Genomic DNA, 12,168 nt, shown 5'->3' on the forward strand with positions numbered 1-12,168 from the left:
TCGATGAATATTCCGCGTGGGCGTAGCAACGTTGATTTGTAAGCTGCAATTAATCTTTGAGCCTTTGCAACAAAAGAATTAGATCTATGATTCACTAATAATAATGAATGAGTTTTAATACAGAGATTTAGGAGAAGGTCCACCGTAAACAGAGCTCCAAGATGCAGGCAGACTCCAGCCTATAGATAAGAAGAATTGATTATAGTTAGTTGTACAACAAAACTTCTAACACTTCTTCACCATTTCGTTCTCCTTCTTCATTTCCTTTAAGATTGAGCCACTGGTCAATGTGATCAGCCATATTTATAGCATCAGGACAATTGTTGCCTTGAGAACTGAAGACAGCAATCGTTACTAATGGCAACGAAGCACTGAGAGAGAGAGAGAGAGAGAGAGAGAGAGAGAGAGAAGAGTAAACTGCAATAAAACAAAAGACTATGAATACTACCAACCTCTTTTTATACATTTGTTTTGCAAATCCTGATCCGGGAAGAAAGATTTGCTCAATTTCTAAAACTCCATCAGGTGATGCTGCTTTATTTTCAGCTAGAACAATGAAATAAAACAATTAAGAATAATATATAGTAACCCTCTCCCTCTCCTTCTCCCTCTCTCTCTCCCTCTCCCCCTCTCTCTCCCTCTCTCTCTCTCTCTCACTGTTTCTAGGTTCCATTGGTTGCCAGTTAAGAGCACTGCTGAAGTGAGTAAAAAGGTGAACCGAATTCTCATTCAGCAAAAACCTGAAAGGAGAACTGAGAAAGAGACCGTCTTATGGTGGCTATTATAGCATTAAGATAAACAAACATCGTTAAGTTTATCAACTCTCATATTATCATGCAGAAAGTAAACTGATTACAAATTTTACAACAAAAATGAGCTAATTAAACTGTCCTCCTTCCCCAATGTCTGTGTATGTACGTTTCACGTGCAATCAAGTGTACAATTAACTGTGCATGTGCCAAGTGAAACAGTGGATACCTCTGTATATGTACATCCATTCTCTCCTCAGCATATAGTGATGCTAATAGTATAACAGCAGACGGTCTTTGAGCTTCCAACCACTCTACCAGCCGATTAATGAATTTATTAGACTTTCCCTAGGAATTGATCATAACTAAGCTAAACTAATGGAATCTCTTTACCTTTGCAATTGGAGATCTCAGCTGCACTATCATCAATTTATTTGCATGACTTATGTACACTATAAAACAGTAATAATAATAATAATAATAATAATAATAATAATAATAATAATAATAAATAAGTATTTTAATTACATTCAGCCGGAGTGGTAAGAGTTGAAGGTGATGAATGATTAAAGGGCTTATTTCCAATGACAGGTAAAATGGAGTCATCCTGAAACCAGCCAGATAGCTTAGCATGGAGGCTATTTATAATGAGATCCAGAGTCAACTGAGGTACATTACCCACAGAGACTGAAGGCTGAAACACAATGTATGCATTATAAAAGTTTCATCAGCAGTAGTACTCACCAGTAATATTTTATATCCTGATGGAAGATGCTGGTCTCTTTCATTTGACTGAATAAAAAAATCAGCCATTTTATTATAACACACACCCACCCACACAACAACCAAAAAATAATTAGATCTGGCATTATTATTTTAATAATCAATAAAAGTTTTCATCATAAACACTCTATTTATAATAATGTAGAGTACATCTGCATGTGTGAATTTTAAAAAGCAATAAACGATAATTACTATACTTTGATATGTTATTTTATTTACAAAATAGAGCAGCCATTGTCTTGCTTAGATGTCCTTCTTCTTTCTCTGCGTTCCCTTAAAGCAATCTGTTCATATTCCTCTTTACTTGATGGAGGATGATGACTTGCTTCTCCTCCTCCTCCTCCTCCTCCTCCTCCTCCTCCAAATGCTTCTATTTCTCTTGACAGTTCTTCTTGATGAAGTCTCATTGCTAGCTCTTCACTATATACATACAAAGATAAATGCACATTATATATCACAAAATATATCAACATCATGAGTCCTTACTCTGCTAGCAGCTGCCTTGTGGCGATAGAGGCCTCTGTTGGACTGTCCACTGGTTGAATGGGTTGTTCCTCTTCTGACATTAGATCCATTGCAATCTGAGTGCTATAAACATGAGAAGGGAGTAGAAAATAAGCTTCAGTTTTGACTTGCTTTAGGCTTTACTGAAGCTGCTTTCCCAAAACATCTACCATGGACAACCAGTCTATTGTTTTTAGTGAATGTTATGGTCCATAAAATTTTTCAAGCAACTTTAAAAATTCGTAAAAAAATCTAAATTTGATCGGAATCAGCTTAAAATTGATATACAACATTAGAACATGTATATGTATAAGAAAAAATTATAAAAATGAAGAATTCTCTCCTAGTCATTTTTGGCGAAATTTGGCTCGAGACCATGTACTATATAGTACAGGGACTTTGGCCCAATTCCGAAGCAACTTTAAAAATTCGTAAAAAATTCAAATTTGATCAGAATCAGTTCAAACTTGATATACAACATTAGAACATGTATATGTATAAGAAAAAATTATAAAAATGGAAAATTCTCTCCTAGTCATTTTTGACAGTACCTGTCCTTACTACACATGTACAATGTAGCTCATCAGTTTTGCTTACAAACAAGAGGCCCTGTCTCATATACTTACTCTAATTCAGCTGTATATTCTGGTACTTTCGGTTCCTCCTTCTTCTCTGTCTCTCTCTCCTCCACTTCCATCGGCACATCAATCTCCTCCCCCGTACTGAAGTAAAAATAAATAAATAATATTATTAGTAAAAATACTGTTTAATTACAATCTTTGTGTCACAGTTTGAGGGAGGTTTGAAGATGGTTTGAAGTTTGAGTCGAGGAAAGATCCACTGTCGTCAATATCGCTGAGGACATGCCACACGTGACCCAACTCATTCAGGAACCCAAAATCAGTAACTAGTAATAAGAGCTCATTCTAATGAGGAGAGAGAGAGAGAGAGAGAGATGATGCAATATTGAAAAAAAGAATTCATCACTACATTTCTTTTAAGCATTGTATTAAAGTGATTATTTCTAAAGAAGACACATAGTTCTCCCTCACTGACGACCCTATTCAGCTCACATAGACCGTGATAGGTTAGCTGTGATGCTGTACTTTCCAAAAAATCAGTTATAACTATAGCTATAGAATAAATAGAAATAATACAATAAAACACAGGCCTAGTACTATTACTACAGTGTATTTACCTGCATTTACTTTAGCACTGTCATCAGATGACCTATCATTAATTGCTTGCTCCACTAGTTGATTATAAGTTGAAGAGGAGACGAGAGGGTAAGACTGTTGATCTGACGGCTCGGGTAACCAGCCGTGATAGAGAGGGACACTGAGCAAATCGAATATAGAGAGTTCCTGAGTGAATTCAAAACCAGAAACACTAAGAGAGAGAGAGATACGACACAAAATGCATACATGAAATCAACTTGGCATCAAATCACATTAAAAACCTAGCCAAACCAGTCCAACCTGTTAAACTTGACGTTTATGTCAAGCCCGGTCAATAGTCTAGGGAACACAGATATGGCATCTCCCACATTCTGTTCATAATTAGTAACTTCGGTCTCACTTAGATCCTAGAGAGAAAACACAAAGCAGTATATTCATTAGAGGCTGATTATTGACGTACGTTTGGCCTGCACTGAAACAGACAGGATCCTAATAAGTCCATTAATCTTTGCGAAGTGATTAAAGTCTCACCTACATACATGACATGTATATATACAACACAAAATGACACCATAAATTTGAAATCAGATTCAATCCTAGCTTGGCAGACCTTTCATTTCAAAATAGGCACATAACATGTACTGGTAGTTCTGTGTACCTGGTGGTATAACGAGGAGGTTTCTAAGAATAAGTACATTGCATATGGCGAGTAGTGGACAGGGACCATTCTCATTTTGAGTAACAATGGGTACAAACACATTATCATCAGACTCAGTGCTGCCCCAGGGGATCCACTTCAACTGATGAACCCCGTCACTAGCAGGGCCTGAAGACTAGAAAGGTACTGTAAGTATACTGAAATAGCAGTCTGTTACTTGTTTGGGTTCCTTTTTCTCAGAAGACATGATCTCGGACATGATTGACTGAACAAGACAATACTCTTGTTTTTAACCCGTTCACATTGGTTATTTTATTAAAATTAACTAACTACTAAACTTAATAAACCGACGCATGCTCATTGTTTTTTATCACCAACAAAAATTTGCAGACTCTCTTCTCAAAAAATTTTATAATTAATACGCATTCATCCTAACAACATTTTAAAAAGCTCTCCTAAAGGAGACGAGTTAAAACTAGTTTCTTAAATAGACTCTGACAAAGGAGCACTGCTGCTGCTGCTGGAGTCATCACTTCCGGTTTGATCAGGAGCAGATTCAGCAACTGAGAGTTGATCACGATTCTTTATTAGATATTCTAGGAGCCGCGTAGCTTGCCCAGGGTCAAGTTGAGGGAAGAGAGAGAGGCCACATGCTATGCCGAGAGTTCGAGCATTCATCTTGTTCTCGGGCTCGCCAGAAATGTTTGACATTAATTCAACTACTAGGGACAGCAGTCGGAGCTCTTGATTCGTACAGTTAGCAGTTATTTCCTCTATAAGAGGAGGGGCCTAGAGAGAAAGAGGGGGGTAGAGAAAGAGGGTGGGTATCATGTAGATTAAAGAGTGACTTTAATACTCACTCCTTCAGTGGTAGGACGAGAGAGAAGCTCTGATATGTTGGCCATTACTTTAGACGAAATGAGATGATTCTCTCTCAAATGAAGCTTCAACAAACCACTGATATTATTCGGATCATACTGCTCCATCACTAATGACCTTAATTGAAAAATATATTTTTTTAAATCAACAGAGTGACATTGCTACTTTAGTTTATCTTTGTCTTGTCCAGCTGTCTTAAAGTCGGCATGTAAGGATCTAATGGTGCTGGTCTCTCCAGGGACACGAAATATACCCTCCTCTTTTAGGGCATTGGGCTGATTGAGATACTCAACACAAACCTCAACAAGGAATGGATTTAAACCTACAACGATAACTATATAAATATTTTCAGTAAAGAGAATTAGACCGTACCTTCTATCTTAATAGCAGGGACTGGTCCGTTCCCCTTTCCTTTTCCTCCTCCTCCAGTTAATGAGGATACGCCCAAAAACATGGCCCCTCGACTTGCTAGCTCCGACGGACTGAGAAGTGACATGGCTCGATACTGAGTCTTACGTGCTTGAACCTCAAGAGCTCCATCCTGAGATCGCACATAAAACTGGCAGTGATTGAACTGATATTGTATTTACCTTATATGAATACTCATCAAAGTCAAATGACGGGGGCAAGGGAGGGGATTCGATGTCAAAGTTTTTGAAGAAATAACTCTGACAGAAGTCAGGAACAATGAAGTAGTCCCTGCAGGCACTGGACTATGAATTATAAAGAAAAGAGAAAGATATCAATGTACTAGTATAAACTTATAAACATTTTCTTATTGTTAATGATTCAATACAGATTAGTATGTATATACAGAAGGAAATTCAATTTCTGAGAAGGAAATCATGAAATAACATGTTAGATCATAAGGAACATTAACCACTAAATTATAAAATATTACCATTGTAATAATAATAATAATAGTTATGTGATGTAGAGGTGAGCCTTTACAGTGGAATTACTCTTACAATTCAACACTGCCTTTAAATTATACCTCATTAATGATGGCCAAAATTGTAGAGATAACAACACTATAAATGTCGTCAGATCAGATGTTATCATATTTAAACAAATCGGCCATGCAATTATGATAAAGGACTACGTGTATAATTCTAAAATGACATTATGTCACTCTAACCAGTTCCGTCTCTATCTTTCCTAACAGTGAGAGCTGTAATGTCTCAAAGCTCTTCAATGCAGTGTGAACAACTGAGACCATCTGCTCTGTTGTATCTTGTAATGATAGCAGAGCCTAAAAGAGAGAGAGAGAGAGAGGAAGAGAGGGACTAGCAGACATCATGTACCTGGGGAAGATGCTGTAATGTTAATTCTTGTACGTTAGCGTTTAGCTTTTCAACACAGCTTTCATAATCAAGCCTAGCCTAACAGAAAAATAATAATAATGCCAAGTATTACAAATAATGATAAGTAATAGCATACCTCGTCCACTTTCCTACAAATCTGCTGTTCTTTCTCGTACAGTTTATTACCAGCCACTGGCTCCCACACTGCCCCATACTCCTTATGTATCATCATCAGTGACCCCTCCCACTCGGCAGCTAAAGAGAAATAACGCTCTTTAGCCTTCTGGGTTTGAAGCCTAACTTGCTGATAGTCTTTGACCTTGTGATTGACTTCAGCGTTTATCTATGAATTAAAGAAGACAAAGAATGTAGCAAGTAGAGAAGATAATTGTATCTTACAGTTTGGAATCTTTTCTCAAGATCAGAGAGAAGGAAGACGGACAATGGCTGGACAACTTTCTCCTCTAACTCAGTGACCATCTTTGACCTGTACATCCCCTCCTGTAGTGAGTGCTGCTTTATGTGATCCCAACTCTCCTTCAAAACCCTAAACAATAATTGAACACATTTCTTTAATTAGCCACACTTCTATAATTAGATACACTTTAATATGATAATGCTTATCAATAATGTGGACTTTAAAAAATCAGATCACAAATATCATTTAGCTCTCTTACCCTTCAAAGCTGATAAATTTACAATCATCAAGTATCGAAGACGATAATTTCCCGAGAGATTTGACCCGATCCTTTTCTAAGGATATCCTCTTCTTGACTAGCCCCAATAGCCCCTGTATATTGCAAATACATTTGACATTTAGTTACACTGTACATCTACGCATACAAATAGGAGTGAATGTTAGCTATTATTACTAAAGTGGGTGGCCAGGTATCAGCCATCAATAAACAATTATCAGCCAATTGCCAAAACACAGGCCGAGTGCACAGTATCACTGATTACATGATATAAGGTGTACGTATTCACAATGCTATTATGCATGTGGTAAACTTTACCTTAGCACTTCTTAGTAAGACATCAATTTGTTCACGAACTGTCTCATAGTGTTCCTACAAGAGAAAGTCTATCAAATCTACCACACTATCAATTGTGCTCTGCCTAATCCAAAAGATAGTCAAAATTCTATTGGTAAAAGTCCCTGTACTATAGTACATGGTCTAGGGCAAAATTTGACTAAAATGAAAAGGATAGGATTCTCCATTTTTATTGCATTTTCTGATGCATATACATGTTCTTATGTTTGTAGGCAAAAGCTTTCAAAGATCACCTACTTTCATAAACAATCAGTGACATACTAACCATGTCAAGGAGTGTTTCATTGCAATGACTACTGAACTGATTAGTATTGTATACATTAGTAAAGATATCAATAACTCAAGGTAGACACACACTCTCTCTCATAAACTATGGCTTATAGACTACACAAGTCACTTAATTAAAACAGTTTTCAAAACCAGCTATCACTAATATAAGCTCAAATTTTCACACATGCATATACATCACAAATGTATGTGTGCATGTGTGTGTGTGTGTAAAATAGTGTCTCATTGGTATTCATAATTATACTACGAGTTATCACAAGGAGCTGCATGGAGCTTATACTGTTACTACTACAAAGACTAGTCACTTTATCAATTTAAATTAGTAGTCTGGGTATATGCTTTATGGTTAATTATCAAGGTCAATGGTCAATTGTACAACACATTATTGAACAAGAAGAACATATGCTTTCTCTACCTCTCTCTCTCTCCTTCTCAAAAGTTCCTATAGTAAGAATAACATAAGTGAAATTATTTAAATATGCAGTGGTTGTGCATAAGCAAATAAAATGCATCAATCTTATTTCTCGTCTGATGATAATAAAGCAGTTATAATTTGCCTATTATTATTATTATTATTATTATTATTATTATCATTATCATTATTATTATTATGATTATCATTATTATGAGCTCATATTATCACAGGCCTTGGATAATGTTATGGCAGTCTGTGCCTGTAAACAGTAAACATAATGACACTACTTGCAATAGCCAACAACATGTAATCCAGCTTATGAACGTATCACGAATATTGATGTGCATGTACATGTACACACAACATATATAATACTTATAATTATTATAATATTTATGTTCTTCCTGAGAAAGAGAGAGGAAGAAAAGGAAATAAGAGAGATCAGAAAAAAGATATCAACCCAAATTTTAATAGATATGCATAACACAGTGTAAAATATTGTCATAATATATATATACATAGAAATCGTTTCTTATAAATTGCTGGTACTCACGACTATAAGGAGTCTCGGGTTATCTATGACGAGACCTAGCGAAGCATGAAACGAGTGCCGCTTTAGTGTATTAGCAACAGACATGGCCATGACTGCAACCAGCTAACTTTTATCTTTATAGTTCACTACAAGTCTTCAACGTGATCCTCAGATTGATTTTTGCCTTATCAAACCACACCCAATTGTGTGGGCTACGCCCATAATAGTTAACTAACGTTTCAATGGACGGAATTAATTTTAATAAATAAAAATGTTTTTTTTTAGTTTTTCTGTCAACACAAAGAAAGAGAAACAAAAATGACAATAACATTTCTAATTACATGTAGATGAGTAACTGGATACTTCGATTTTTCTTCTTTTTTGCAATAGATACACAGTAATAAAGATTATACTGACCTAGATGTAAATAATGTTACAATAAGATATTGGGGTGGGTTGATAATCGATCTTACCTGAGACAATACCAAAGCGACGATGCACTTTATTGCAGTTGATCTGAATTCACTTAAACTTGTTAAAAACTTATCACCACAACCCTATTGTAAAGAATTCTCTATAATACTTGATCACCAGCCTCTTAGCAATTAAAAAAAAAATCTCCCCACCTCTTCTCTCTCTCTCTCTCTCACTTACCACAGACCAAACTGATTCATTGACTGGTCTATACCATCTTCTACTCGTTCTATATGGTAGAACTACCCTCTTACAGACCTCGTGGTTATTACTTATGTTGCATGTACAGGAATCTGGCAGGAGACTGTCGTGCTTCTCTATATACATAGAATTAAGGAGTGCCCAATCGATTGGACCTCTTGCACCACAGCAACCGCTCTAATGGTAAGGAAAGTAAGAAAGGGAAGAGAGAGAAGAGAAGAGAAAAAAGAAAGAGAAAAATGATGAAAAGAAAATATCACACTCAAGCAGTGTACATTTATGACTATCATGAAATACTTCATAAACATTCCAAGCATAGGACTTGTAATGAATACAGCTGAAAGAGTATTGCTGTAAAATGAGCTGATTTTATTACCTTTGATTGTACAAAGTCTACAATGCCATTTATGAATGGAGAGTGTTGTTGATCATCAGATGCATGCCTGTAAGCCTTGATAAGATCAGAGGAGAGCAATAAGATGTTCGTCCTGCTCTATTAAGGATAATTGGAGGAGGGATAATCCAATCAATATACTGTATGGTGTGATACATCTATGTATGCAAACACGGGCTTTTGAAATCTGAGACCCGGTATGAGAATAATCACGTACACACAAAAACCATGTACATGTACATGTACATGTATTCTTAAGAAGCTTATTAAGACAGCTAGTGTACAAGTCCTAAAACAATGTGATTCAGGATGCCCCCATATTGTGTTAGTACACAATATGGGGACATAGTAAATACCATACTCGCCCCATGCCCAATTAAACCCTCCATGCCCAATTAAACACACCTCTTGATAAATAATTGGATGTCTCAGGTGATGCATTGTTTAGATAGGAACAATCATGAAATGCTCCAGGAGGTGCTTGTTTAGAGAGGTAGTGCATTAATTGGAACAAGTATGATACTCAATCTGAAACTACAGAATGTGCATCTAAACATGCTCAGTTTATTGATTGATTTACATGTTTATATTTCCAACATACAAGACATAGTCTACTCTTGACGACATGCACATGACTATCACACAAACAAACATGCAAGTGAATGACACAATCATTCTCTTACTATCAACGACATTTTGAATAATACGAATGTGGCAGCCAACGCTACAATCACTGCAATGAGAGCCAGGGCAAGATACTAAAAATAGAACATAAAGAATTACTAAATATAGAAATGGCCATAAATGCTACATCAAATATTCATCACTTTAAAAGGATTCATGACAATCAGTTACCACACACATGTGTACATGTACATATACACAACACATAAACACAAAGACTAGTCATAAATGCATGCCCCAGGGTTTTGTGGGCAGTAGACCATAACATAAAACAAAGAAACAAATCTCTTCCAATCAGTTGTTATCAATATTGGCAACAATAAGCCAAAACAAGCATAAAGGTCATTACTGTGTACATACATACAGCAGAGGCAAGAATAAAAAATTAAGCAATTCATGTCACTTTTTCCAAAAAATTGTACACGTACATGCGCAGTCTAAACTGATATTTTTGGCTTTGAAAAGGTACACTATTATCATATATGCATTATCAAAGAAAACTACAAATGTATATATATATATATATATATATATATATATATATATATATATCTGTGTGCTTTATATAACATAACAATATGGGAATTGATATCCGAGGTGGAGGGTGTGACCCATATCAGTGTGTTATATATGTTATATTTCATTTATGAATCTCATTAATGAGATATACATATGTGTGAGTGGACAGAATGAAAGCTCACTAGTCTGAGTGTTCTTCTTTTGACGGTTGTGGCCCCAGCAAAGCCCACTAGTGACATTACTAATACTGATATACCAGCAAGAGTCATGATAGTGGCTAGAGACAAGTATGTGTGAACTGATGAAGAGAGAAGGAGAGAGAGAAATAGAAGAGGAGAGTGGGGGAGGGAGAGAGTTTTATAAGGTTCAGTAAACAATGATAATTAACACTATACATGTAACAAGAAGAATGTGGTTGTGTATAGATTAGGAATAACTGCCACATTACAGCTATATGTGCTATAGAGTGGAGTGACAAACAGTGGGCCAGGCATAAGCAATGCATATGTGTTAAAAGATAACAAACTTTCTGGCATCTTTTTAAACCTGTTCAGTAATTAAAATAATTATTTTAATTACTGAGCAGGTGCACATGTACAGCACATGCAAGGTAAGCTAGCACAGCCTAGCAGGTGTCAAGTGGATAGTAATAACAATACATGATGTAAAATGATACCAGGATGTCTTTATAACTTACCTTTAGAATATTTATGCATAACATACAGAGATACACCTGCTAATATACATACAAAACCTATGACCTGTAAAAATGAAAAAGAATGACAAGAAAAGTATAAAAAATGGCCGAGAGAGCTTTATTATAAAAAAGTAAAGCAAGACATTTAGGCATAAATAAACCAATAATACATTTAGGCAAAAAAATAAACCAATCATAGTTCCTGGAAGACTACAAAGTATACTCTCTCTGCCAGTCATAATGACAGCCTTAACTGAAAATAGGAAATCTAACAGAGATCACAGCCATGACATACTCATACTATTGAAAAGGAAGCTCTTGCTTTCCTTTCTGGTACAAATGTGTCACATTTCAATCACGTACAGGCACATCTAATGTAACTGTATACGTGAAAAGACTGTCCAATGGGGAAACAAAACCCATAGAAATATCAAGCATCATTACAGCACATACACAAAGCAAAGAGGCCAACAACAAGCAAATTAATCAATGATGCACTACTGGTGCTTCAAATAGCCTAATGACTTACAAAAAGGAATATATTATATGCTATAAATACGAAGAGGGAGACATCTTTAGTGAGTGCCTTCCCCGAGGAGACGAAAGCCCGTCTCTTGTTGGATTGGAAGAGTAGGATCCGGTTGCAGGGGGAGATGAGGTACTTTAGTATCGTAAATATCTTGAATACCCGGCCTAAGTCATGAGAGGAGAAATGTAGCTTGAGAGAACTAGCAGGGAAACGATCCATAGTGAAAAGGTGCAAGAGAAAATCGATCTCTGGTCTAGTGGTAACAGAAATCCACAAAAGCTAAGGGGAGGAGTCAGAATTAATTAACTGAATTAATATTAGTTAAGCC

At 36.1% G+C, this 12,168-nt stretch overlaps 4 protein-coding genes across 5 annotated transcripts; all 4 read right to left on the minus strand.

Moving 5' to 3' along the window:
* Positions 1–49: 49 nt before the first annotated feature.
* Positions 50–1,605, minus strand: LOC100638503 (proteasome assembly chaperone 2-like). Its single transcript, XM_003384185.3, has 8 exons — positions 1,494–1,605; positions 1,278–1,443; positions 1,143–1,201; positions 979–1,097; positions 658–752; positions 453–546; positions 241–371; positions 50–179 (listed from the first exon to the last, which is right to left on the minus strand). The coding sequence occupies exons 1-8, from the start codon at positions 1,560–1,562 to the stop codon at positions 115–117; spliced, it is 798 nt and encodes a 265-aa protein (XP_003384233.1). The 5' UTR covers positions 1,563–1,605; the 3' UTR covers positions 50–114.
* LOC100638631 (ubiquitin carboxyl-terminal hydrolase MINDY-2-like) lies at positions 1,606–4,177 on the minus strand. Of its 2 annotated transcripts, none has more exons than XM_019993274.1 (10): positions 4,090–4,177; positions 3,873–4,047; positions 3,675–3,745; positions 3,515–3,621; positions 3,235–3,425; positions 3,027–3,169; positions 2,811–2,962; positions 2,669–2,758; positions 2,019–2,120; positions 1,606–1,952 (listed from the first exon to the last, which is right to left on the minus strand). In XM_019993274.1, the coding sequence occupies exons 1-10, from the start codon at positions 4,129–4,131 to the stop codon at positions 1,748–1,750; spliced, it is 1,278 nt and encodes a 425-aa protein (XP_019848833.1). In that variant the 5' UTR covers positions 4,132–4,177; the 3' UTR covers positions 1,606–1,747. The 2 variants fall into 2 exon arrangements, with proteins under 2 accessions (XP_019848833.1, XP_003384234.1); XM_003384186.3 differs by having other exon boundaries at positions 2,663–2,758.
* Positions 4,178–4,228: 51 nt separating this feature from the next.
* Positions 4,229–8,540, minus strand: LOC100638759 (uncharacterized). The gene is made up of 12 exons (XM_003384187.2): positions 8,364–8,540; positions 7,069–7,122; positions 6,733–6,845; positions 6,455–6,602; positions 6,192–6,398; positions 6,056–6,133; positions 5,890–6,003; positions 5,342–5,464; positions 5,124–5,292; positions 4,917–5,073; positions 4,733–4,868; positions 4,229–4,661 (listed from the first exon to the last, which is right to left on the minus strand). Exons 1-12 carry the CDS (start codon positions 8,451–8,453, stop codon positions 4,356–4,358), a joined length of 1,695 nt encoding a protein of 564 aa, XP_003384235.2. The 5' UTR covers positions 8,454–8,540; the 3' UTR covers positions 4,229–4,355.
* Positions 8,541–8,582: 42 nt separating this feature from the next.
* On the minus strand, positions 8,583–12,124 carry LOC100636485 (uroplakin-1b-like). Its single transcript, XM_003384169.2, has 8 exons — positions 11,841–12,124; positions 11,312–11,375; positions 10,797–10,912; positions 10,095–10,169; positions 9,394–9,510; positions 8,997–9,194; positions 8,816–8,899; positions 8,583–8,759 (listed from the first exon to the last, which is right to left on the minus strand). Exons 1-8 carry the CDS (start codon positions 12,057–12,059, stop codon positions 8,676–8,678), a joined length of 957 nt encoding a protein of 318 aa, XP_003384217.1. The 5' UTR covers positions 12,060–12,124; the 3' UTR covers positions 8,583–8,675.
* Between the last annotated feature and the right edge of the window lie 44 nt (positions 12,125–12,168).

Source organism: Amphimedon queenslandica, unplaced genomic scaffold (assembly GCF_000090795.2).
Source record: "Amphimedon queenslandica unplaced genomic scaffold, v1.1 AMPQUscaffold_13499, whole genome shotgun sequence".
Classification (NCBI taxonomy): Eukaryota; Metazoa; Porifera; class Demospongiae; order Haplosclerida; family Niphatidae; genus Amphimedon; species Amphimedon queenslandica.